The 26,914-nt window shown below is 46.5% G+C and overlaps 1 protein-coding gene across 9 annotated transcripts in view; it reads left to right on the forward strand.

Moving 5' to 3' along the window:
- Nucleotides 1–2,283: 2,283 nt before the first annotated feature.
- The window catches only part of Cdkl4 (cyclin-dependent kinase-like 4), a 42,775-nt gene continuing 18,144 nt past the window's right edge, over nucleotides 2,284–26,914 (forward strand). Inside the window, exons 1-6 of one of the 9 annotated variants that reach the window (XM_039113066.2) lie at nucleotides 15,586–16,286; nucleotides 17,898–18,076; nucleotides 18,173–18,376; nucleotides 22,549–22,670; nucleotides 23,138–23,210; nucleotides 26,164–26,254. In XM_039113066.2, the coding sequence (XP_038968994.1) occupies nucleotides 18,209–18,376; nucleotides 22,549–22,670; nucleotides 23,138–23,210; nucleotides 26,164–26,254 (454 nt within the window). In that variant the 5' untranslated portion in view covers nucleotides 15,586–16,286; nucleotides 17,898–18,076; nucleotides 18,173–18,208. Of the gene's footprint in view, nucleotides 3,543–15,585; nucleotides 16,287–17,425; nucleotides 18,077–18,152; nucleotides 18,377–22,548; nucleotides 22,671–23,137; nucleotides 23,211–26,163; nucleotides 26,255–26,914 lie in introns of those variants that run through there. The other 8 variants (XM_039113063.2, XM_039113065.2, XM_063262573.1 and 5 more) reach the window with 8 other exon arrangements.

Consider the following 26,914-nt stretch of genomic DNA (forward strand, 5'->3'; position numbering starts at 1 on the left):
TTTCGAAGAATCCGTTATATGACAGTTTCAGGTACCAATTCCTAGGTTCCACAAAGGGATCCCCCACATAAATGGTAGGAGCAATCTTCTTCTGTCTGCTTTCTTGTTAATTAATTGTGTCCTTACTAGTTTCAAAAGCAGCCGTTGCTTGCGGGTGGTTTTGGTGGACATGTGTGAGTCACGTTTTAGTAGAGACCACAAAAATAAAGGTCGTAGTCGTTCTCATCACTACCAACAGAAGGGAAAGTGTGGGCGAGGGAAAGTAGCCTATAAACACCGAAAGGACTTGGAACATTTGCTGGTGATCTTCTATTGAGGTTCTTTTGCAGAACGGAGACAAGACAGAAATCCGTCCAGTTAGTGTGCTTGGGAAGATGAGTAAGCAGGTGTAAGGAGTGTAGGCAAGCATGTCTCTAATCCCAGCTGACACGGAGGATCATGAGTTCAAAGCCAAGCTGGAACGGTAGAGCAAAGTGCTCTCATGTTTCCTCTATCTCCCTCTTCTGAGTATACACACAGCACACCTATGCATAGAGAGAGAGAAGAAAAGATACCTTGGATGTGCTTTGGGGAAAGAGAACATAAGAGACAGCTGCAGACATCCTTGGTAGAGGGAAAGGAACTTGGTATACAAGGATGGGCTGGCAGGGGAGATGCTATAGTTCAGACATGCAAAAATACTGCATGTTCGAGGGACAGTGGTGCCAAGTGCAGTAGAGCTTAGGGTGTCTGGACAAAGGACCTGGCGCAGTGCTGGAGAGCAAAGGGGCCAGTGAAGAGACTGTAGATAGGCAGCCCGGAGAAATCAGGAGCATGCACACCTGTGGAGACAGTGTCTTGGCTTCATAGCAAGTTCCAGGTCAGCCTGGACAACATAAGATCCTACCTCAAGAAAGGTCAAGGAGCCAATCATCGTGATCTTTAATCCCAATACTTGGGAAGCAAAGGCAGACAAATTCTCAGTTTGAGGCCAGCCTCTTATACATAGCAAGTTCAAGGACAACCACTAGGATTGCAGAGACTACGTCTCAAAAAAAAAAAAAAAAAAAAAAAGAAGAAGAAGAAGAAGAAAGAAAAGACAGGAGGCAGCAGGCTGGGGGAGATAGCTCAGTGCATAGATCTTTCCATGCAAGATCAAAAACTCAGGCAACAGCAGATGCTGGCAAAGATGTGGTGAAAGAAGAACACTCCTCCATTGTTGGTGGGGGAGGGATTGCAGACTGGTACAAACATCCTGGAAATCAGTCTGGAGGTTCCTCAGAAAATTGGACATTGAACTACCTGAGGACCCAGCTATACCTCTCCTGGACATATACCCAAAAGATGCCCCAACATATAACAAGGACACATGTTCCACTATGTTCATAGCAGCCTTGTTTATAATAGCCAGAAGCTGGAAAGAACCCAGATGCCCTTCAACAGAGGAATGAATACAGAAAATGTGGTACATCTACACAATGGAATACTACTCAGCTATCAAAAACAATGACTTTGTGAAATTCATAGGCAAATGGATGGAACTGGAAAATATCATCCTGAGTGAGGTAACCCAATCACAGAAAAACACACATGGTATGCACTCATTGATAAGAGGATATTAGCCCAAAAGCTTGGAATACCTAAGAAAAAATTCACAAATCTTATGAAGTCCAAAGGAAAACCAAAATGTGGGTGCTTCAGTTCTCCTTAGAGGGGAGAACAAAATACAGGAGGAAATACAGGGACGAAGAGTGGAGCAGAGACTGAAGTCATCCAGAGACTGCCCCACCTGGGGATCCATCTTATATGCAGCCACCAAACCCAGTGACTACTGTTGATGCCAAGAAGTGCTTGCTGACAGGCCCCTGATATGGATGTCTCCTGTGAGGCTCTACCAGAGCCCTACTGATACAGATGAGGATGCTTGCAACTAACCATTGGACTGAACAAGGAGTCCCCAGTGGAGGAGTTAGAGAAAGGACTAAAGAAGCTGAAGGGGTTTGCAACCCCATAGGAAGAACAACACTATCAACCAACCAGACACACACACCCCCCCCCCCAGAGCTCCCAGGGACTAAATCACCAACCAAAGAGTACACATGGAGGGACCCATGACTCTAACTGCATATGTAACAGAGGATGGCATTATCTGGCATCAATAGGAGGAGAAGCCCTTGGTCCTGTGAAGGCTCGTTTCCACAATGTAGGGGAATGTCAGGGTGTTGAAGTGGGAGTGGGTGGGTGGGAGGGGGAGCATCCTCACAGAAGAAGGGGAGAGGGTATGGGAGGAGGGAAAGGGTATAACACTTGAATGTAAATACATAAAATATCCAAGAAAAATAAAATTTAAAAAAAAGACGAGTTTGAATCCCTAGAATCCAGGTGAGGCTGGGCTCCATCATCTGTTACCCCAGTGCTCTTGGGGCAAGATGGAGAGATGAGAATCTCCCAAAAGTCACAGGCCAGCTACCCTGTCATACACAAAAGAGGACAAAGACCCTGTCTCAAGGTGAGAGCGTGTAACACACACACACACACACACACACACACACACACACACACACACACACGTCCAGTAAAGATAGAAACAGGCCAACATGTCTGTCCACCTGATGAGAAGTGTTTTCTAGCATAAAGGCAGAAATCATATAAAAATGGGTAGGTGTGAGTTTAGTTGAATTTAGTGGAATCGTGGTCTGGTCTTGAACCAGTGAGGTAAATGTGCTTCCAGGTTTAATTTCGTTTAAGATGTGATCCCTGAGTATATCACTGAGGGAATGGGGAGGTAAGGTAGAAGGGGAAAGGAGAGGCCTGTTAAGGGAAGTTCAGACGACCTATGGATAAATGACAAAGAGAACCATATGGTAGGTGTTTGTGTGTGTGTGCCTTGGAGTTCTGTTTATTCTGTGAGTAAAATTCTAAAATTCCTGAGGTTAACATGTTTCTCTCAATGCCACATTCAATGACATCTGCCTTGCTTTCTTCCCCACTGGGTGACAAACCCGCCCTACTCTGAATCCACCCTGGGTCTCCTGAGCAGAGTCGCTGAGTTATGAAAATGGCGTTAATGAGCCACGGCTGACTCCAAACAGCACTAGGAATAAGGTAAGAGCTAAGGGTGATGGATGAAAGGCTGCCCTGGCACGGAAAGAACCAAGCGAGTTGTGTGGAAGCTGTGCAGCTTGCGCGTCCTGGTTGCCCCGGCAACACCGCAGCGGCTCAGTCTCTGGGGATTTCTAGGGTTGCAGCCACTGGGACCCCCTGAGGCTATACAGTGCGTCACCTTCGCCAGAGGCTGTGCTGTAAGTGCAGGTTCGAGCGGGGTCTGGGGAGCTCGGGAGGGCAGGAGGGGTTCACCCGTGGAAGAGCCGGCCACCCGTGGTCTTGTGGGCCGTGGGGGTGCCAGGGAGGGACAGGGACGCAGCTGTGCATCTAGAGACCTAGAGACCGCTTATGGCCTGGACACGGGACAAGCGAAGTCTCAGAGGCTTGGAAATACAGTGGGTTTTTACCAAACTTCCAAGTCTTTTGTGCGCACGTCTGAAGCGTGGGACATAAAGAAAGTAAGTTGTGTAGGTTGTGTAAATTACGTGGTGGGCTTAGTTTCTGAGAATTTTAACAAGATCGACTTCGTTGACGCGAACGCCTTCGTGCACAGGTGTGTGCTTTTAAATTGTAATTCAGTAAGAAACGTCGAAATGATCTGTAGAATCCGTTTTCCCGATCAAGTTTATTAAATAGAAATGCATGTTTGATTTTGTTGGAAACAGTTAACTACAAACTGGGTAAGCATCCTGGGTGAGCTTCCCTGCTTTGAAACTGTCCTTGCCTCTCAACATTCCTAAAGCCAGGGATTGGTCCTGGTTGGTTTTTTACCAGTTTCCTATGACCTCTTAGGTTAGGAAAGTCATTTGTCCACCCTTCCACACCGTCTTAATTTTGTTTGCCTATATATTCCTTGTGCGTCTTCCGCCAGGACCTAGTTTGTGAAACAGTCTTGAAAACTAACCTCCAAGTGTTTTCTCCTGTGTACTTTATTTTGTAAATCCTTTTTTTTTTTTTCCGGAGCTGAGGACCGAACCCAGGGCCTTGCGCTTGCTAGGCAAGCGCTCCACCGCTGAGCTAAATCCCCAACCCCTATTTTGTAAATCCTTCCTTAATAGTGAGGAAATTCTGTAGCAACTTTCTAAGGAATTTAAAAATCTGGTCATTTCACTTACCCCTGCCCTCGTCTGTGGGTCTTAAAATTGCTGGTGGCCCCCAGCCAATTCCTGTCCTTGTCTTTGCAGACAGAACTTCATTAACTCGACGGTCAAATACTTACAGATTCTGAAGGTACACCACTTGAGGTTGAAGGCAACTGATAACTCTGGCAAATATTTCCAACCAACAGCTGTATTCATTTAATCTTGCCCAAACACTGTGCCAATGATAATTAACATATTCTTGCAGGTTTTGCTTTTAAAAAGAAAATTAGAAAATTAGTCTAATAAGACTTAGCCTACTGTATGCCAGAGAATACGGTGGCAGTGCAAGCCTGGCGTTATGATTTGTGATGTGAGGATGAGAGCGGGGCAGGGCTGGGGTGGGCACTGTGAGAGTCAGCTGGGTGGGCGGGGCTGGGGTGGGCAGTGTGAGAGTCAGCTGGGTGGGCGGGGCTGGGGTGGGCAGTGTGAGAGTCAGTCAGCTGGGTGGGCGGGGCTGGGGTGGGCACTGTGAGAGTCAGCTGGGTGGGCGGGGCTGGGGTGGGCAGTGTGAGAGTCAGCTGGGTGGGCGGGGCTGGGGTGGGCACTGTGAGAGTCAGCTGGGTGGGCGGGGCTGGGGTGGGCAGTGTGAGAGTCAGCTGGGTGGGCGGGGCGGGGCGGGGCACTGTGAGAGTCAGCTGGGTGGGCGGGGCTGGGGTGGGCACTGTGAGAGTCATCTGGGTAGGCGGGGCAGGGCTGGGGTGGGCACTGTGAGAGTCAGCTGGGTGGGCGGGGCTGGGGTGGGCACTATGAGAGTCAGCTGGGTGGGCGGGGCTGGGGTGGGCACTGTGAGAGTCAGTCAGCTGGGTGGGCGGGGCTGGGGTGGGCACTGTGAGAGTCATCTGGGTAGGCGGGGCAGGGCTGGGGTGGGCACTGTGAGAGTCAGCTGGGTGGGCGGGGCTGGGGTGGGCACTGTGAGAGTCAGCTGGGTGGGCGGGGCTGGGGTGGGCACTGTGAGAGTCAGTCAGCTGGGTGGGCGGGGCTGGGGTGGGCACTGTGAGAGTCAGCTGGGTGGGCGGGGCTGAGCTGGGGTGGGCACTGTGAGAGTCAGTCAGCTGGGTGGGCGGGGCTGGGGTGGGCACTGTGAGAGTCAGTCAGCTGGGTGGGCAGGGCTGGGATGGGCACTGTGAGAGTCAGCTGGGTAGGCGGGGCGGGGCTGGGGTGGGCACTTTGAGAGTCAGCTGGGTGGGCAGGGCTGGGGTGGGCACTGTGAGAGTCAGCTGGGTAGGCGGGGCTGGGCTGGGGTGGGCACTATGAGAGTCAGCTGGGTGGGCAGGGCTGGGGTGGGCACTATGAGAGTCAGCTGGGTAGGCGGGGCGGGGCTGGGGTGGGCACTTTGAGAGTCAGCTGGGTGGGCAGGGCTGGGGTGGGCACTATGAGAGTCAGCTGGGTAGGCGGGGGTGGGGTGGGCACTGTGAGAGTCAGCTGGGTAGGCGGGGTGGGGCTGGGGTGGGCACTATGAGAGTCAGCTGGGTGGGTGGGGCTGGGGTGGGCACTATGAGAGTCAGCTGGGTGGGCGGGGCTGGGGTGGGCACTGTGAGAGTCAGTCAGCTGGGTGGGCGGGGCTGGGGTGAGCACTGAGAGTCAGCTGGGTAGGCGTGGCTAGGGTGGGCACTGTGAGAGTCAGCTGGGTAGGCGGGGGTGGGGTGGGCACTGTGAGAGTCAGCTGGGTAGGCGGGGTGGGGCTGGGGTGGGCACTGTGAGAGTCAGCTGGGTAGGCGGGGGCTGGGGTGGGCACTGTGAGAGTCAGCTGGGTAGGCGGGGCGGGCTGGGGTGGGCACTATGAGAGTCAGCTGGGTGGGCAGGGCTGGGGTGGGCACTGAGAGAGTCAGCTGGGTGGGCGGGGCGGGGCTAGGGTGGGCACTGTGAGAGTCAGCTGGGTGGGCGGGGCTGGGGTGGGCACTGTGAGAGTCAGCTGGGTGGGCGGGGCTAGGGTGGGCACTGTGAGAGTCAGCTGGGTGGGCGGGGCTGGAGTGGGCACTGTGAGAGTCAGCTGGGTAGGCGGGGCGGGCTGGGGTGGGCACTATGAGAGTCAGCTGGGTGGGCAGGGCTGGGGTGGGCACTGAGAGAGTCAGCTGGGTAGGCGGGGCGGGGCTAGGGTGGGCACTGTGAGAGTCAGCTGGGTGGGCGGGGCTGGGCTGGGGTGGGCAGTGTGAGAATCAGCTGGGTGGGCAGGGCTGGGGTGGGCACTGTGAGAGTCAGCTGGGTGGGCAGGGCTGGGGTGGGCACTGTGAGAGTCAGCTGTGAAGAGAAGAGCCTGCCTTTGGGGATTGGACATTTGAGTGGGACTGTGAGAAATGAAGAAGACTGAAATAAGAAAGGTCAGACAGTCCAGACCGAGATATAAGCAGAGGAGACTGAAGGTGTCTGAGCTCCAAGAGACAAACTAGGACAGGTAAACAGGGTTGGGTGGGAAGGACTGAGTATAGTTCAAAGTTTATTCTGCAGCCTTTAGAGGCCATAATGTACTTTAAAACCAAATTGTACTAGGAATTGAGATGATTCAGTGCTTAGGAGTGCTTGCTGTTCTTCCAGAGGGCCTGAGTTTAGTTCCCAGCACCCACACTGGGCAACTCAAAACCAACTGTAGCTCTATGTTTTAGGGGATCTGACTCCCTACTCTGACCTCTGCATGGACAACACACACACACAGACATGTACACACATGCACACTGCACATGCACACTCACAAATAAAATAAATCTTTTAAAACATTAATTATTAATGTATGGGCATGCCACAGTGCATGTGCAGAAGTCAGAGACCAGCTTTGTGAAGTTGGTTCCCCCACCTTTACAGGGACCCCAGGAACTGAACCCATGTCACTAGGCTCATATAACTGGTGCCTGTATAAAGTGGTTGAGCTATCCTCCTCCTCTTCCTCCTCTTCCTCCTCCTCCAATTTTCTTCTCTTCTTCCTCCTTCTGATTTTGTCACATAACCACAGTATAGTTTACCAAAATAAAGAATTTAAAACCAAGACCACACATGACATTTAGGTTTCCAATTGCCTGAGGACTGCTCTTTGCAGAGGTTTCCTGCCCTGCAGAAGGGGATTAGGGAACCACACTGCATTTCCTCTTTAGTCTCTGTGAATCTGGAGCTTTGATCTTTGTCCTTCTTGACCTCGGCATTTCCAGGTGAGAGTCCAGGCCAGTAGGAGCCACTCCATCGTGGCTATGCCTGCTGAAAAGTAACACAAAGGAGATGCTGTATCCATCTCGATATTTTGTATTTTCTAGAAATGTTATGTATATAGAATTATACAGTATGCATGGGTGGGAGTGTATCTGGTGTGCACTTCAACCTAGCTTTCCGTTCTTAGATTTTGGTTTTTGTTTGCTTTGTCTTGCTTTTCCTGTTTGTATGTGTTTTGTTTGTTGTACTGGGGTAGGGGTCAGTGTTTTGAAATGGGGTCTTGCAATGGAACCCAGGCTAGCCACCCAAGTACTAGAGTAAAGCGGAACCCCAGCGCACCCTACGACGTCCCTGTCTCATGGGCCCATTTATTATTCCTTTCATACGGATACTCATTTGTCCTGACGTCATTTGTGGAGACTCTTCTGTCCTTCTTGAAGCACTCTGGCACCATTATCAAAAGACAATTAGCAAGCACTGTGACTTGAAATTGCGGTGGCTCTCCCAAACTCATGTTGAAATGTAATTACCATCAGCTGTACCGGGAGATAGGACTTTCAAGAGGTAATTAGGCCATGAGGCCTCGGGAGTGGGATGAGTGGGTTATTAATAAAGGCAGGATTTCCGCCCGCCCTCCATTGCTCTTAACTCCCCACCTCCCATCATGTATTTGACAGAGCAAGAAAAAGCCAGCATCTTGATATTGGACTTCCAGAGTCAAGGATTATAAGCCGGTATACATCTATTCATTATAAATTATCCAGTCACAGGTGTGGTGTTACAGCATCAAAGACAGACTAAAAGCAAACATAAACTTAAAAGGTTAATTCTTGGCTCAGTGTTACATGCCAGTGACACATGTCTCTATGGCAACATCTCACTTGATTTATTATAACTTCGTTAAAACAATTCATAATTTTGGGAACCTTTGAGTCAGGTGACATAAATCTCCCAATTTTGTATTCTGTAATTAAATTTGGTGTTCAGGGTCATGAGCACTGTCATATAGATTTCAAATTTATCTGATCAACTTCAATCAGTTGATCAAAACTGTGTATTGGCAGCCAGGAATTGACCTGGAATCACTAGTTAGGCGGCTGAGGCAGGAGGATTGCCACAGATGAGGCCAGTCTGGGATACAGAGTAAGACTCTCTGTCTCACAAACCAAAACTAAAACACAACAAAAAGTCTTTCCTAAGAGTTGGCATCTTGTTCCGTTTTCCCTCAACAAATTTAACATTTTTGTCTATTTTAGATTATTTTAATTTCTTCTGCAGTGTTCCATAGTTTTTAGTGTGTAAGCCTTGAGCCTTGTTAAAGTTATTTCTCAGTATTTTTACACCCCTGGGAGTAGATTTCTTTTCTCCATTATATTTCCAAGTTGTCGAGATGGATACAGCCAATATAGAAATCCAACTGAGCATGCTGACCCTGCATTCACTGACTGCACTGCACACGTGGTCATCGGTTTAATACATTTCTGTTTACTCGTTAGCATTTTCCTCATCTGATCATGGCAAAGGTGCTTTTCACGTCCAGTCTACACACTTTTCCTTAGTTGTATCATTAGATATGCAAGAGCTTCTAATAAATCGTTAAAATGAAATCATTTGCGGGAGGGGTATGCACACACCTATAATCCAAGTAATTGGATGGGGCATAGGCAGAGGGATCATTGTGAGTTCCAGGGATACATAATGAGACTTTGGGGAGAGAGAGAGGGGGGGGGAGGGAGGGAGGGAGGGAGGAGGAGGAGGAGGAAGAGGAGGAGGAGGAGGAGGAGGAAGAGGAAGAGGAGGAGGAGGAGGAGGAGGAGGAGGAGGAGGAGGAGAGAGGGAGAGAGAGGAAGAAGAGGAGGGAAAAAGAAAGAGAGAAAAGGAAGGAGAGAGAGAGAAGGAAAGAGAAAGATGGACAGACAGGGAGAAAGGATGAAACTGTTCTGAGTCCTAGAGTTCTATCACTAAGCACAGCACTGACTGCAGGTTTTACACTTACAACCTTGACACGTTCCTTTCTTTCTCTTCTTGTTGATAATTCTCTTGACTGACGGCTGAGTTTGTCAAATGCCTTTTCTATCTATTGAGATAGGTATGCGATTTTTGTCTTTTATTCTATTGGCATTACCATCTTTTGTAATTGACATGTTAAACCAGCCTTGCATTTCTGGGGTAAATTCCACGTCCACGTGTCATTCAGTCCTTGTCCTATGTGTCTGTGGCTGGTCTGAGAGTTATTTTGCTGACTGTCCTCATGTGTGTAGCGATTCCTTTTTCTGGTTTTTTAAAACCAGGATGACATTGGCCCTGTGGAATAGATGGAGTGTGATTTTTCTTCTGTTTAGGAATGTTTAGGAAGATTTATGTTTTTATCAGTTATTCTTTGACTATTGGGTAGAATTCACTTATGAGCCATCCCATCCTGGGCTGTTCTTTGTAGGTAGATTTGTAAGTATTATTTTATTAATTTGCTTTTTTATATAGTCAGATCTCTGTTTCTTCTTGAGTATATTTGTCCTGCTAGGTATTTGTCCAACCAGCTTCACTACTTCGGGTCTGTGAACACGTTTGTTTCTGTCCCCTTGAACCTTCAGCAGGGTCTGAAGGGCAATGCTCGTTCCTTGGTCTGTCTTGCTGATCTTGACATGGGCCCAGCCTTGTTCGGCGGTTTCCATGCCGTTCTCTGAGTAGCTATGGGGAAGCTGGCTCTTTTCTGTTTTATTGATGGTCTCTGTCTGTGGTTTGCAGCAGTGTGCCGTGAGGGAATGGGCATCATGCTTGTCCTGTCTATACCTTTTTCTTGTTGTAATGTATTGAACTTTTTCAAAGTGTGGACCAATGTTCTTCATTCAATTATTTTATCAAAAAAAAAAAAACCTTTTTTTTTTTTTTGCCTCTGTCTCACTCCTCTGTTTTTTTTTAAGAATCTTTTTATGTGAATGATAAGACTGCTAATTCTTGGATTCCTCAATCTCCCTTCATTTGAAAGTCTGGGACAATGAACAGATAAAGGCTCTTGTTGCACAAGACCAGCAACCTGAATTCAGTCCCAGGAACCCAGGACAAAATGAGATTTCCGGCTTTACAATGTTGTTTTCTGACCTTCACAGGCATGCACATGTGCAGTCACCCGTACACACACACACACACACACACACACACACACACACACACACACTAATGTACAAGAAAGGTTTATATGCCCTTTGATTTCAGGGTTCTCCTGGGCCTTGCAAAATCCCAACTGTATCCACTTGCTCCTTTTGCTCTCATGATTGAGGCTCCAATGGGCGCCTGTCCCTCTGCCTTCTCTTCTGTACCCAAAGCATAACAACTGTACTGGCTGGCATCAGTACACATGCACTTGATTTTGAGTCCGCCCTGTCCCTTTTGTCCCCTCACCCACTTTGCCCTTTGTTCTGTATAAACGTTTTAAAAGGGCGTTGAAGCTTCCCGAGTTGAGCTTTGCTCCGCGATTTGTTGTAGAGTCCATGCTGTTAAAGTATTGGATGTTTATGTCTGCGTGTTGTGGTTGATTTGTACAGCTTTGTGCACTATCTACAAAGAGATCACAGTGTCATCTCTAAGTAAGAGTGCATTGTGAGCCTTGGGTAGGAAGAGGGCCGGAGAGCAGAGCCAGCATCACTTTAGCACATTCCCCGTCAGGACAGCCCCACCCACACATGTAGAGGTGCCAATGGTTATTGGAGAGTCAGCCTGGACCTCAGGTAAAAGAGTGGGAATTACCATGAAGTCCTCTGTAGAACCCCTGCCTCCTCTAAGTCCTGCTGAGATGCATTCGGATTCCTCCTATAAGGGAAGATCATACTGAGGAATTCTGTGAAGCACCTTTTTCTGAGACAGGTCTCACTGTGCAGTCCTGACTGGCCTGGATGTGCTATGCAGATCAGACTGATGCCTCCTGACAGCTAACATGCCTGGCTCGAGCTTTATTTTACTGAAGTCAGCAGTTTGAGAGGACTGAGCTCTATCTGCTCGTGTGGAAGAATCAGTCAGTAGTGAACAAAGCTGCCGGAAAAAAGTGGGAGGTGTAGATAATCTATGGGATGACTTACCTAGACGGAAATAAGGAAAGCGCATAGACGAAAGCCAAGCCGTATTTTAAAAGACCAGGTGCCACAGTACACAGCAATCATCCCAGCATTCAAGAGGGCAAAACAGAATTAGAGGTTCAACGTCGTCCTCAGCTACATAGGGAGTTCGAGGGCAGCCTAAATGTCATAGTTAGGGTTCTATTGCTGTGAAGAGACACCATGACCATGGCAGCTCTTATAAAGGACAACAATGAACCGGGGCTGGCTTACAGTTTCAGAGGTTCAGTCCATTATCAGCATGGCAGGAAGCAGACAGTCATGGTGCTGGAGAAGGAGCAGAGAGGTCTACATCTTAGTCCAAAGGCAGCAGGAGGTGACTGGATTCCACTCTGGTAGAGCTTGAGCATATGTAAGACTGCAAAGCCTTCCCCTACAGTGACATACTTCTCCAACAAGGCCACACCTCCTAATAGTGACCCTCCCTCTGGCCAAGCGTTCAAACACATGAATCTGTGGGGGCCATACATATTCAAACCACCACACTGAATACAGAAGGCTCTCCAAAAGCAAAAAGTTTTATTTTAAATATTGTGTTAGTTTTCAGGTCCCCCCCCCCCAGTAGCATGTAATATTAAAAAAACAATCCACGCTATGGCCAGCTAGTTATAAGAGGTCTCAGTCTGTTCCCAGCCCAGTACATAGCCCGAGACCGATAACGCACGGTTCTCCTAGCCACCACTTCTCCCACAACAGTGGCTCCGCCTCTCCAGAGCTCCGAGATCACTCTCTGGGTCCCCACAGCCAGCTGCTGCCAATCCGCTCCGCACTCCCAAGTTTCCTCAGCTAGCTGCAGGGGCGGACTCTCACCCTGAGCTCACCTGCGGCTACCTCTCCTCCTGGAGTTCCGTCCTTGCCCAATCTTCCTGTTCCAAAGCTGGTCAAATTCTGCTCTGGCCCACCTGAGCCACAACGAATGTAAAACACCAGACAATCTTAGTTTAAAATCAACAGATGACACAACCACTGGGCACGGAATCTATTATCCTAAACTCATCCACTACTCTGTTTGAAATCTTCCAGTGGCAGAGTCTGCCACAGATCTAACAGTCCCTGGTCTACATCTTGGTCTACATCTTGCTTTCACTCTGCCTCACTGTACAAAACAGGCTGCTCTTCCTGCGTCCCTTCTTCCTCTCTCCAACCCAGAAGGTCCGCCCCCTCCTCCTTGCCCAGTGATTGGCTTCCTGTTGTCTTTATTATCCAATCAATTAACTAGGGGGAATTCTGCTCCATCCCCACCCCCCACCCTCCACCCCCACCCCCACCCCCAGTAGCTGTAGTGCTTATAAACTAGGTAAAATAATGAATAGTTATATAGTTATATAGTTATATACCAATAACCCGCAAAGCTAATTAGGCAAATGTATACACGCCACCTTTAAGTTAATGACAACTCTGTAAAGAATACAATGTAGGGCTGGAGAGATGGCTCAGCGGTTAAGAGCACTGGTTGCTCTTCTAGAGGTCCTAAGTTCAATTCCAGTAACCACATGGTGGCTCACAACCATCTGTAATGGGATCTGGTGCCCTCTTCTGACCTGCAGATAGACATGCATATAGAACACATACATTAAATAAATACAATATACATTGTAAAAAAAATACAATGTATACAATAAAGTTTCCAGGACTTAATATTTGTCATAGATTTTCCCTGTTATTTTTGTGGGGTTTATTATTTTCCCCCTTTAATAGGGATTCGAATCCACTATTTAAAAAAAATAACAAAATTGGAAAAAACACTGTAGTAGTAGTATCTACCCAGCTAAACATTATTTACCATAATACATTTTCCTTTTTTTTTTTTTTTGAGACAGTGTCTCGCTGTATAGCCTATACTGGTTTATGATCTTCCCACCTCAGCATCCCCAAGGGCTACTGGTGTGTGTGTGTGTGTGTGTGTGTGTGTGTGTGTGTGTGTGTGTGGTGTGTGTGTGTATGTGTGGTGTGTGTGTGTGTGTGGTGTGTGTGTGGGTGTGTGTGTGTGGTGTGTGTGTGTGGATGTGTGGTGTGTGTCTGTGTGTGTATGTGTATATGTGTGTATGGTATGTGTGTGTATGTGTGGTGTGTGTGTGTATGTGTGTTGTGTGTGTATGTGTGTGGTGTGTGTGTGTATATGTGTGTGTGGTGTGTGTGTGGTATGTGTGTATATGTGTGGTGTGTGTGTGTATGTGTGTTGTGTGTGTATGTGTGTGGTGTGTGTGTGTGTATGTGGTGTGTATGTGTGTGTATGTGTGGTGTGTGTGTATGTGTGTATGTGTGTGTGTATGTGTGTATGTATGTGTGTGGTGTGTGTGGTGTGTGATGTGTATGTGTGTGTGTGTGGTGTGTGTGTGTGGTGTGTATGTGTATGTGTGTGTGTTGGGAGAAGGTCTCACTAACCCAGATTATCCCGAAGCTCACTCTGTAGCTAAGGGTGACCTTGAACGTCCCGGTCATCCTGCCTGTACCTCTCCCCAGTGCCAGCATTAGAAGTATGCAGCAATGGGCTGGAGAGATGGCTCAGCGGTTAAGAGCACCCGACTACTCTTCCAGAGGTCCTGAGTTCAATTCCCAGCAACCACATGGTGGCTCACAACCATCTGTAAGGAGATCCAAACCTCTCTTCTGGTGTATCTGAAGACAGCTACAGTGTACTTATATATAATAAATGAATAAATCTTAAAAAAAAAAAGAAGGCAGATAACCATCCAAATTAAGACTTTTATTAAAAAAAAAAAAAAAAAAAGAAGTATGCAGCACTACTGTGCACTCAAACCCAGAGCTCCAACCGTGCTAGGCAAGCATTGGACCAGGTGAGTCGCATATGTGCCCCTAGTGTGTCTTTTTATGTATCAAATAAGGGTAGATTATGTCTCTCTCCGTTGAGATTATCTATGAATGAAAAAGATTGAATATTAATATCTGCAATAATAATATATTGAATTCAATAATATATTGAGTATATATGTGTATATTCATTTGGAACATGGGAAATTTTTTGTGGTTAGTGTTGTACTTTATAAAAAAGAGAAGAGGCCAGGATGTGTTTCGGTAGAGGCACCAGGCATGGCCTGAGCTGAGGCATCCCTTCCCCCTGAGGTATCAGTTATAGACAGATATAGTATAGGAAAGAGTTATTTAGGGCATGGGGAGGGGAGTTGGGAAGAGAGTAGAGATGGGGAGAGAGGGAAGGGGTGGGGGAGGAGAGGCCAACCAGGAACATGTGGAGAGAAGGAGGGAGGAAGGAAAGGAGAGAGAGGAAGAAAGGGGTCAAGGGAGAGAAGAGAGCAAGAGAGTAAGAGACCAGGGAGGAGCAAACAGTCCCTTTTATAGTAAGCCAGGCATACCTGGCTGTTGCCAGGTAGCTGTGGGGCAGAGCCTAGAAGGGATGCTAACATTCCTCCATTTTGGTTTAATTTAAAATGGGAAAAGCTAGAAAGAGGTGATGATGAAGCAGGAATAGGGTGTCGTGATCTTAGCTACTTCCTGCTGACTTTGGGGTGATGTAGACTTTGAGTAAATGCCTGGACTTCACAAGATGCTGAAACACACACACACACACACACACACACACACACACACACACACACGGGGTAGAGCATAAAGTTAAATGTATTCAGGGGAAAATTTTTTTCCTTAGGTGTACATTTGAAACTCTTGGGTCTTGGTAGTTGGAGTGAGGGGAGTCACAATCCCAGGGCACAGGAGAGGAATCCCACCTTCCGGAGTAGGTAGCAAGCGGGAACTTAGGCTATTGACTGGCAAGAGCATTTATCTAGATGGAGTCTGTTTGGTCCGTGAGAAGTAGATCTGAGTGGGTTTCCTGGAGCTTATAAGTTTACAAAAAAGGTAAGTTTACTAACAGCATGAAGAGTCTTTACGGTGAACTCAGGGATGAAAAAAACCTTTTGTGGAGCAGAAGAAGCAAGAAGGGCTTTCTTCTGTCTAGGAGAATATATATATATATATATATATATATATATATATATATATACATATATATATATACCATATATCATATATATATTTAGCATAACGAGAAACAATGTTGTTTACATTTAAAAGCCAAAGGAAACTCAAAAGCTTGACCTTGTGAACATGGAAGCTGACTTATAGATTTAGCATGAGAAACATTTTAAGTCTGTAGTTAAAAGGCAAAGGAAACTTAAAATTTGAACTCGTGATATAAAAGTTGGATATTATAGTAGAATGTTTTATTAGAGTTAGGCTAATCTATAAGCACTGTATTGATTAATGTTAGGACAGTGGCGTAACAAGGGGAGGAAATATGTTTTAGTCACTGGGAACTGAGTTTAGATACGGAAGCAGCAGAAAACGCCGTCTGTGAACGCTTACCTCTGAACTTGCCTATTCTTCATTGTGAAGTCTGTGAGTTAGGCAAACCTGTCTGTAACAAGTTGACTAATGAGCTAATGAGTGGATTACTTTGGGGTAAGGAGCTAGAGGTCTGTTTTCTAGCTGTCAAGCTGCAGTTAGCTGTCAATGTAGTCAGAGGTCTGGGAAGAATAAATTATAATCTAGATGTCATTAATTAATTAAAATGGCAGAGGTAGGTCAATAGGCCACGACCTAAACAGTTCCCAGGTCCCTGTGGTCTCCATGGTAACTTGGGCAGAGACAGTCTGGACCTCAGGCTTTTTGAGAAGCTTTTTCCTATGGAGTAGGAACATGGGAGAAATGACTCACCTTGACTTGGGCAATAGAGACATTAAGTTCTCCAACTGTTCTCTGTCCACAGCGTAGGCCAAGCCCTGACAGTGTGCAAGGCAATGGAGTGGTGTTTCTCAGTGGTTATCATACCACAATCCAGGTAGAATCTTGTCACTGTGCCCATATCTTCTTGGAGTCTTTGGGGGGTAAACTAAAGGATTTGGGAGTCTCTGTCTATCTATATATTAAGCTTAAACATTTAACATCACATTTAGCAGATTTCTAACAAGATTGAGCGACAGTATCTATTAAGCATATCTGAGTTAGACAAGGAATGCTAACTGTTAGCTCCTCCACTTAATATCACTACTACCAAGACCTAAGCAAAACAGTTCTTTAAACTGTGCTGTGTTGTGAATCAACCCAGAGGCAGGGCAGTGTGGTGATTTCAGATGTACGCTGTGGAACCTGGAGGCCTGATTGCACTTCTGTGCTTGCCTCCCTGCACTTCAGTTTTCTCATCTGTGAACTGGGTCAAGCAGCCCTAGAGTGGTTGTGTGTGCAGACTATGTAAACGAACAGTGCTGTTTCAGGGCTAGCTCCTACCGTTACCAGATGATACACACAAGGTTCTGCTGGATAAATGGGAAGACTTACTGAGGCTAATTACAAACTTTTACAATGTTAATTAATTCCTACCCTGATACCCTGATTTGTTTAATCATTTTGGCATTATTTCTTTTCTTTTCTTTTTTTTTTTTTTTTGGTTCTTTTTTTCGGAGCTGGGGACCGAACCCAGGGCCTTGTGCTTCCTAGGCAAGCGCTCTACCACTGAGCTAAATCCCCAACCCCTTGGCATTATTTCTTATTGAGTGTTTAATCTAGTAACAATTATAAAAATAAACAATGCAAAAATAATAAAAACGAGATCCAGTATTTTTCCTAGAAGTCCTGTCGATTGAGGGAAAATTAGAAAATTTGACCTTTTTGTTGTATTATAATTATTTTCTTTAGGGGTGGTCTAAGAATTGGTCACCTCAATACAAATAAAAGCTAAGAACAAGGAAAGTGGTGGCAGTGCACACTTTAATCCCAACACTCAGGAGGCAGAGGCAGGTGGAGCTCTGAGTTCAAGGCCAGCCTGGTTTACAGAGCAAGTTTCAGGACAACTAGGTCTACACAGAGAAACTCTGTCTCAAAAGAAAAAAACAAATAAAACAAAATGGGGGGGGGGGAGAGGAAAGAAAGGAAGAAAGAAAAATATAGTGCCTTGACCAACAGGATGTTACAGAATATAAAGGCATTTGCCAGGCAAATTTGCAACCTGGGTCACATCCTTATGATCGGTACCCAGGATCTGTCCTCTGACTATCACACTCTTGCTATCACACACACACACACACACACACACACACACACACACACACACACACCACCTCAAATCCATACCACAAATTTACCACCTTTAACACGGGCATATACACCTCACATTCACATAATGTCTATGCACATATCAATCATATACACACAATGATAACAACAACAACAATCAGAATAAATATAATTCAAACATTGTAAGGAAAATGTTCTGAAAAAAGCTGCCTTGTTTGGCGACCAGAGTTTCCCTCTTCTGTCCACCAGGTGGGGTATCGAGCTTTGCACTCTGTCTTGTTACACACTTCTTTCCCTTCACCGTGGGGTTCCGGTGAGCTAGCTAGGGTCCAGCCCCTTCCGCTGCATTTTACAGCCCTGTATTTTATCATTTCTCCAGGTAATAAGAACAATAAAGTCGGCATGGCTTCTTCCCCCGGGTTGTTTTCACTAAACTGTGTCAGCAACAGAGCCACCATCAGAAATGACCCCTGCGGGCTTTGCAATATCCAGAATAGAGAGCTGTGCTAACAAAACACCATTTGTGTGCTCACTGCACTCAGAAAGCAAACATTAAAGGTAGAAATAAACCCTTGGAAACCCAGGCAAACCGTCCCTTATCGCTTGATCAAGAAAAGTCGTTCTTATTTCCCAGGTGCCGCGCCGTACGTCAAGTCCATCGGCTCACTAAATTAAGTCTCTCTAACTACAATGGAAAAGTACGAAAAGCTGGCTAAGATTGGAGAAGGGTCTTATGGGGTCGTATTCAAGTGCAGAAACAAATCTTCCGGACAAGTAGTAGCTATCAAAAAATTCGTGGAATCCGAAGATGATCCCGTCGTTAGAAAAATAGCCCTGCGAGAGATCCGCATGCTGAAGGTAGGTCACTCCGCAGGCGGCATCTGCACTCTGAAGGTGTGGGTGGAGTCTTAAGATCCGACTTAACTCCTGCGGGTCAGCCACTTTGGGAAACATTGTTGGACTCTGACTTCTGACTTTATGTGTGTGAGTAGAGGGTTGAAACATGGACGTACTTGGCCTTCAGTACACCACATCCTGATTGGGAAACATCCACCCTGTCCCAAGTGTCCTGACCCCACTATTTACCAGCTGCCTGACCATTGCCCCAACACACTTTCCCAACCAACCAGCAGAACTGTAGGAGCACTTCCCTTCCTGGCAGAGAGGGGCCCCCAGTACCCCTGGAGGTACCAACGGGTTCCACCTCTGCCTAACTATCACCCAGCCATTGTTTTCCCTCTGATGGAACTCCGTGTAGAAGTTTCATATGTTCTCGATGGAAATGTTTTCCCAGCCTAAAAATCCTCACATTTGTTAAGGCCACGGGATAATGTGCCCCAATGTGAACATCAGCGGGAAGCCCTAAGGATCTACGGAAATGCTGAGTTTGGAAGTGGAGGGGTTTGGGATGGCTCCCAAAGCGTCTAGTTTTTAAAAAGCTCCCACCACTCATGGGCGAGCACACACACATTCATTATCAAGACGCTACAGTTCGAAGGGCACACAGCCAACCTTCATTTTCTAAATATCTTATGTTATTCTTTATGGAATTTCAGCTTGTAAATGTGAAGAACAACTACATTGTTTCTACTTTTTCAAATATCATATGCAGAATTTTCCCCCTTACGTTGTAGTTTCATTTAAAATATAACTTGATTTAAAAAGGGAGGGGTGTGTGTCGATATTAACACTTTGTCAGCAGAGGGCGCTAGTGAGCCAGCCTGCTTGGCCGACATTACTGGACCAAGACAAAAACAAAACAAAACAAAACAAAAAAAAGCCTTAACCTTCTTCCTTACCCTCCCTGGTCTGCAGATAAATCTAATGCCTCTGGCTGTTGCCGCACTGCTCCTGGGAACACATCCCTCTTTATTTTCCTCACACTCTCCTCCTATGGCCTCTTCCTCACACGACCTATTACACCTTAGGCAACCACGGTGTGGGCTAAGTCAACGTCATTTGCTAAATAGCCTTGCGTCGCTGGCCTGCCCACAGACGGTTTGGCCAGGTTAGGTAGCCGCAGTGTCTGTGAATCCCTTGTCCACCTGTCAGGGACACCGTCCAGCTTCCAAACAGCGATTTTTGCTAGAGCACAAAGCAGCGGCTCTCTTGTGAAAGCACCCCTGTCGCCCTTTGACCTTTTGCTCTTCCAGCCAGTGGCCTATACAGAATGCAGACTGACCTGGGGTTCCAGACACATTTCCCATGTAGAAGAGATTATCATTTCCCTAACTGTTGAGCGACAGTTGTCATGTGTGTGCTTGTGTGTGTGTGTGCATGCGCGCGTGCGTGTTGGAAAATTGATCTGTCTGGTAGATATACAAGGGAAAGGAGTTGCAAATAGGTGAGGTCATATGTCCTGGTTGGCTTAGTTTTTTCACCCTGTGTAGCTAATACCCCCCAGTCTCGGAAGTGTGCTAGTGTGAACACTGAACCATTCGGTGTCTCTTGGCATAGGCAGACTAGCCATGTGCAGGACCTTGACTATAACTGTTCTGGTTTCTGCCTGTTGTATTGACTTCTCTACTAAGATTTTTAAGGTCGCTCTAGGGACAGGTTGCCTAACTTCATCGGCATTTTAATTCTGATTTGCAATATTGAACAAGGGGCTAGAGAGGCGGCACGGCAGCTAAGAACTTGCTGTTCTCACAGAGGACCTGGGTTTAGTTCCACAACGATCTATAACTCTAATTCCAAGAGTTATATTCTAGATACCTTCTGGCCTCTCTGAGCACACACCAGTAATGCACATACATACATACATGCATGCAAAACATTTCTATAAAATACATGTATATAATATACTGCACAGAAAAACAAAAAAGAAGGAAGAGAATATGAAAGACTGCTTTCCAAATCATTTCTATACGGCAGTAAAACGCCACACATAAACCATCTGTACATCAGAGCAAGCAGCAGAATCAAGCAGAGGACAGAACTCAGGGAAAAGCACGGACCTGGGAGAGTCCTAAGAAGTATAACAGAAACGTATGAGCAAGGGTCCAGTATTGCTAAGAGCCAACACTAGAAACCAGACTGCATTTAAATGCAGCCAAGATCGGCATAAGTCCATGGTGTGCGGGAATGGGGAGATCCACAACTGCTGTAACTCCAGCTCCAGGGGATCTGGCGCCCTCTTCTGGACTCTGCAGGCATTCACGTATGTGTGCATAAACACAATTAAAAATAAAATAAACCATTTTTTAGTCTAATGTGTAAGGTATGTAAATGCTGATCATTTTAGGTTGTTGTAAAATTATAAAAAATAAAAATGCTGCCCTTTATCCTGCTCTAGGTCTATACCACAGTGCCCCGAGATACCTGTTAGATATTTTAATTCTCAGTCAGCAAAGCCTCTCGCCCGCTTTGCTCCATCCCATATCACACTGCCAAAGGCCTCTGTCTGAGCCTTCAGCAATCTCTCTACCTATCTAGTTCCCAAGGCAGGTTTCCATGCCAGAAACACACATCCCAACTCTGTGGCAGCCCAGTGTCTCCAGCCACCGCACTTTCCTACACTCAAACCATCACATAAAAGAACATACAACACAATAACCTTTCACCCAGTTGATAAGATATAATTGCCCACCTAAACATACAAAGCCCAGTACACATCCATCCCTTAACATTAATAACAACCTGTAAATACAGAGTGGAATCTTAACGTCAGCTTCCATTTTCTCTCCACCGTGACTACCCTCCATCCTCTGTCTCTCCTCTTTCCGTTCCAGTCTCCTCCTCCTTCAAACTTTTCTCCCCCCATCCATCCTTCCTTCTCGTCCAATGACAGGTCTCCTTCTATCCTGTACCAGCCCACACCTGTATTTTACAAATTCAATGGGGAGAAGGTTCTGGTGAAGTCACCTGAGTCCTGAGTAGACCTCGGCAGCCTTCCTTGGGGCAGTGGAATTAGCATCAAAATACAGATGACTCCAGGGCAAACCACAACAATTTTATAGTCTTTTGCATGATAATTCTTCAATTCTTCATTTATGTTCTGCATTGTGCATTCCTGCCTTTGCCTTCTCCGAAGGGCTTTGCTTGAACTTGGCCCTGGAGGGGGGGTGGGGGTAGGGGGTGGGAGGTTGAGGGGTGGGGAGTGGGGGGGGTGGTTGGAGGGTGGTTAAACAGTTTAGCTACTATCATTACTGACTTGTTACAAATCTTAAATTCATTCCACATTGAAGTTGATGGCTCTAGGAACAATCAATTGATCTAAACACCATAACAAAATTCTGTATGAGAAGCTGGAGAGATGGCTCATCCCACTGTATAAGCATGAGGGCCCGAGTTCAGATCCCAGCACCGATGGCAAATACTGTGCTCAGTGGCACACGTCTATAAACTCCCGGTCTGGAAGGCAGAGGCAGGAGGATACCTAGGGCTTGCTGGACCGCCAGCCTCACTGAGTTGGTAAGCCCCACATCTCAGTGAGAGACCCTGTCTCAAAGATAAAGGGAGAGGGGGAGACAAGATGGCTCAGCAGGTAGATGCTTGCAGCCAAGCTGACAACCTGAGTTCAATCCCCGGGACTTAAGTGATAGAAGGAACCAATCCCAAGTTGTCATCTGCCCTCCACATATGCGACACTGTGCATCCATGCGTGTGCATATGGCCATGCATTCAGACACACATATATCAATTAGTTAATCAATTAGTAATACAATGTTAAAAGGGAGAGCAATTAAGAACACCTGATGCCAGGGCTGGGGATTTAGCTCAGTGGTAGAGCGCTTACCTAGGAAGCGCAAGGCCCTGGGTTCGGTCCCCAGCTCCGAAAAAAAGAACCAAAAAAAAAAAAAAAAAAAAGAACACCTGATGCCAACCTCTAGGCATCACACACACACACACACACACACACACGTGCACCTGGCATATATGCACATACACCAACATACAATAAAAGGAAAAGAACTTCTGCCCAGGAGATAGAATGATAAAAGGGCCTTGTCCTCTTAGCACCAGAGCAGATCTGGGGCAGCTTTGAATGGAAACCCATCGCTAACCTGTGTACTTCAATTCTTTTGCAGCAGCTGAAACACCCAAACCTTGTGAACCTCATCGAGGTGTTCAGAAGAAAGAGAAAGATGCATTTAGTTTTCGAGTACTGTGATCACACGCTGTTAAATGAGCTGGAGAGAAACCCAAACGGGTAGGTGATCCAGAAACTGCAGTCCTGGGGCCATCTTCTGCCTTTGGGACCTCTGGTCTCTGTGCATGGGATGTGGTCCTCTCTGTTGGCTTCATCTGACCTCCGACTCCCAAACACAAGTGTTAGGCTAAAGCATTTGGGTGGTAGCTTTCTCAGTGAATTTAGGGTGTTATTCTGTTTTCAAAGAGGAGAAAATGGAAGCTTCCATAACTCTCTAAGGTTATAAAAGTAGAAGGTGGCATAATGGGGTTTGAAGTTGAATACTCTGCCCCCTAGTGCCCAGGATGACTATGGTCAACAGCAAGCAGGTGGAAGCATACAGATAACTTCAAAAGCAATTCTAGTGCCCTATTCCCTACTCTGTGCTCTTTGCTTTACCCCCCCCCCGCCCCGCCCTGTTCCCAGCCCTTGCTCCTGGGACCCCCATTCCAAGAGTTTTTATTTCTATTTTTGATCTTTCTCTCCAGAGTTTCTGATGGAGTTATCAAAAGTGTGCTGTGGCAAACCCTTCAAGCCCTTAACTTCTGCCACAAACATAATGTGAGTAACATTGTCTAACACTGGAAAGTTCTCTGTAGTGACTTTAGTGATGGAGAGAAGGAATCTGAAGAACAAAGCAGGTGCCATGGGAGGAACGCAGTTCCATCATTTACGGCTCATCTTCTCGTTCCATGACTATCAAGTTATGATGCCTTGTGAATTCAAAATTGTGTGGCCTTAATGTTTCCTTTCACCACAGAATTCCTAGAATTGTTCGCGCGTGCGTTCGCGCGTGCGTTCGCGCGTGCGTTCGCGCGTGCGTTCGCGCGTGCGTTCGCGCGTGCGTTCGCGCGTGCGTTCGCGCGTGCGTTCGCGCGTGCGTTCGCGCGTGCGTTCGCGCGTGCGTTCGCGCGTGCGTTCGCGCGTGCGTTCGCGCGTGCGTTCGCGCGTGCGTTCGCGCGTGCGTTCGCGCGTGCGTTCGCGCGTGCGTTCGCGCGTGCTTTGGGTTAGGGCACAAGTATGCGCAGGCGTTTGAGTTGGGTTTATGGGGGCACATGACATGTGTGCATTCGTGCGTTTGTGCGTGTGGACGTGCGTACGTGCATTCATGCGTGCGTTTGTGCGTGCATGCGTTTGTGCGTGCGTGCGTGCGTATGTGTTGAGCGTACAAGCATGCGCATGCGTTTGAGTTGAGTTGTTGGGAGCACATGACGTGCGTACATGGGAACGCACAGGTGTGCGCGCCTGCCTGTGTTGTGTTGGTTTGGAACCACATGCAAGCGTATGTGTTTACGTGAGTGTATATGATTGGTTGGGGCTCACATATGCATGCCTGTACGTGGGTGCATGTGATTGGTTGGGGAATGCGCATGCGCTTGCCATTGCTTGGGACACATGTTTACGTGTCTAACTGCGTTGGGTTCATTCGGTTGGGGGTCATATACATGCGTGTATAAACGTTGCGTGTGGCTGGTTGAGGCTCATGCATATTCATATGTGTTTGCATATGATTGTGCACACATACATGCGTATGGTTTGGGGCACATGCATGCGCTTTCGTGCCTGCCTACAGTGTGTTGGTTTGGGTGTGTGGGTTCATGCTGTGGGTGGGGACATATGTGCGTGCATACATGCATGCATTCATGGGTAAGTTGGGTTGGTTTGGAAGCCTAAGTGCATGTGGTGTCCTCTACTGCCCACACTAAAGCAAGACGCCTGTTGCCTTTGCCTGTTGTGCTCAGTCACGAATACATTGACAAAGTACCATATGGGCAGTTCTGATGCCAGCAAGATGACAGTATCATGGTAGTTGGCATCACTGGAAAAGAAAGTAAGATCAGGGAACTAAATATCTGTACTTAGTTTTTAAAAAGCCACTGAAATTTCCATTAGAGCAAAGCAAACGCCTTTTATTTTCTGTGACAGCAGATGGGTGTTGTAAACAAGTTCCTGGGTTTTGAGACTTAATTTGTGCAGTCTGTTGCTTTCCACTGTACTACAGGAGGCAGAATGCTCACCTAAAGTTGGCGTGTACTTGGATATTTGCCTGCATGTGTGCCTGTGCACAACAGCCATGCCTAGTGCCTGCAGAGCCAAAAAAGGCACTGGATCCCCTAGAATTTGAACTAGAGTTCTTTGTAAGCCACCATATGAGTACTGGGAATTGAACTTGGGTCCTCCAGAAAAGCAGCTGTGTTCCTAACCACTGAGCCATCTCTCCAGCCCTGTTAAGATGGTTTTAAAAAATACAGTTTACCCTAAGTGTTCGAGCTTCTTATCTGTACATCAAGACACTCACTTGATGCAAATTACTGATACAATGTCCGAGGCTCATACTTCTTCCTTTTTAAAATCTTTTTACAGACCTTTTATATAAAAAGTGCTCAATAAATACTGTTGAATAATTAGAGAGGTAGATGGGTTCTCTAGTCATTCAGCCTTTATACCTGATTGTAACCAAGTGTTCACTGTAGTTTAATGCGACAGATGTTACATCCCCACTTGAAAGAACATATCCTGTACTCTGAGCTTTAAAACACTGCAAACTTCCCTGACAATCTGTGGCTGCTATTCAAAATGGAAATTTCTTAGTATGATTATTATTGTGTATATGTTCATGATGGGGTGCTGCACACCACAGTGTGCATATGAAAGGCCAGAGAACAACTTTGGGGAGCTGGTTCTCTCCCACTTTCACATGGGTTCCAAGGATCAAACTCAGGTGGCCAGACTTGAGTGAGCGCCCTTTCCTGCTGAGCATTCTTGCTAGCAAGTAAGAATTTCTAGGCAGATTTAACAACCCCGAAATGAAACTCTCTTCTGGATGTACTGGTTTCCTTGTGCCCCTTTGTTTCCATCTCAGCAATGTTGAGGTTTGCCCTTTTGTGTCCAGCTTCTCAAACCTACAATATTCAACCTGAATCATGGTTCCTGAATAACTGTGGTTCTTGGTAAAGGCACAGGGACTCTCCTTCTGTCCCTGTTTCTTCCTCTGCTACAGTAGAAAGTGAACAGAGTTGCTGTATTGTGTTCCTCTCTTCAAAAGATCCAGACAGATGCAGTTTCCATGTGTAACAAACGATAGATTTGTGTTTTGGTTTTTTTTTTTTTTTTTACTGGTTTGGTTTGGTGTTGGTTTTGGAGACAGGTCTCTCTGTGTAGCCCCAGCTGTCCTGGAACTTTCTATAGATCAATCAGGCTGGCTTCTAACTCATAGAGGACCTCTGGCCTTTGCCTCTCGAGTGCTGGGATTAAAGGCATGTGCCAACACTGTCCAGCTAACAATTATAGTTTTAATCTCCTTGATAACATACTGACATTTAGATAAAGTTTTTTCTTTTATTTGGCAAGATTCGTATGTGAAAATTGACAATCTAAATTTTTCCAGAAAAGTGAAGGTGATTATTTGCTTTTCAGTTGTAAGGCACGTATCCAACATTTAGACTAATAATAGGTACTGTTGATCCTTTGTCATTTTGATAGCTCAGATAATTGATCAAATATTATCTTATAGTGTATCCATCGGGACGTAAAACCCGAAAACATCCTAATAGCCAAGCAAGGAGTGATAAAGATTTGTGACTTCGGATTTGCACGAATTCTAAGTAAGTACGAGCTTGTTTTACCTATTTTGTCTGATTCAGGTGACTAGAAACTGGTATCATTCATAGTCTTACTTAACGGATAAATGCTAAAAGTCTTGTTATTCAAAGAGGAGGGGAATCTCATTTTACCCTTTCAGAATCAGTTGATAATTCAGCCAGAATTTATTAGGTGACATTTTTTCGCGTTTGGTCCCACATGAGTAGAAAGGAATCGTAAGGTGCATTTCTGCTCTCCAGGCATTTGTAACCTAAATTAAATGAGATGAAAGAATAAAACAAGATGGTTGGCCGTGGAGCACTAAAGCAGATGGCTCCCTGGAGAGAGAGAGCACAACATGGGCTCCAGCGATTGGAAAAGCTCCACAGAGCTGGTGATGCTGTGAGAGCCATCTGGAAAGTAAAGAGACTCCAGGATTCAGAGACAGTACTAAGAAAAAGCATATCAGCCTAGGCAGGGAGGAGCCTGAGGGAGCTGGGAGAAAGAACGAGTTCTCTCTAAGTATACAGGAACCTGTGTTAGCAACACACACTTCACTGTGGGGTTTGAGAGTCCTCAGTACTCCAACAGCACAGAAAGGTGACCAAGGTTTCCTTTGGTGGTTGTGCTTTGTGGTGCAAAGCAGTAGGACCTGGATGGTCCCCAGGTCCTGCCCTGTGGCC

This window comes from Rattus norvegicus, chromosome 6 (genome assembly GCF_036323735.1).
Source record: "Rattus norvegicus strain BN/NHsdMcwi chromosome 6, GRCr8, whole genome shotgun sequence".
Classification (NCBI taxonomy): Eukaryota; Metazoa; Chordata; class Mammalia; order Rodentia; family Muridae; genus Rattus; species Rattus norvegicus.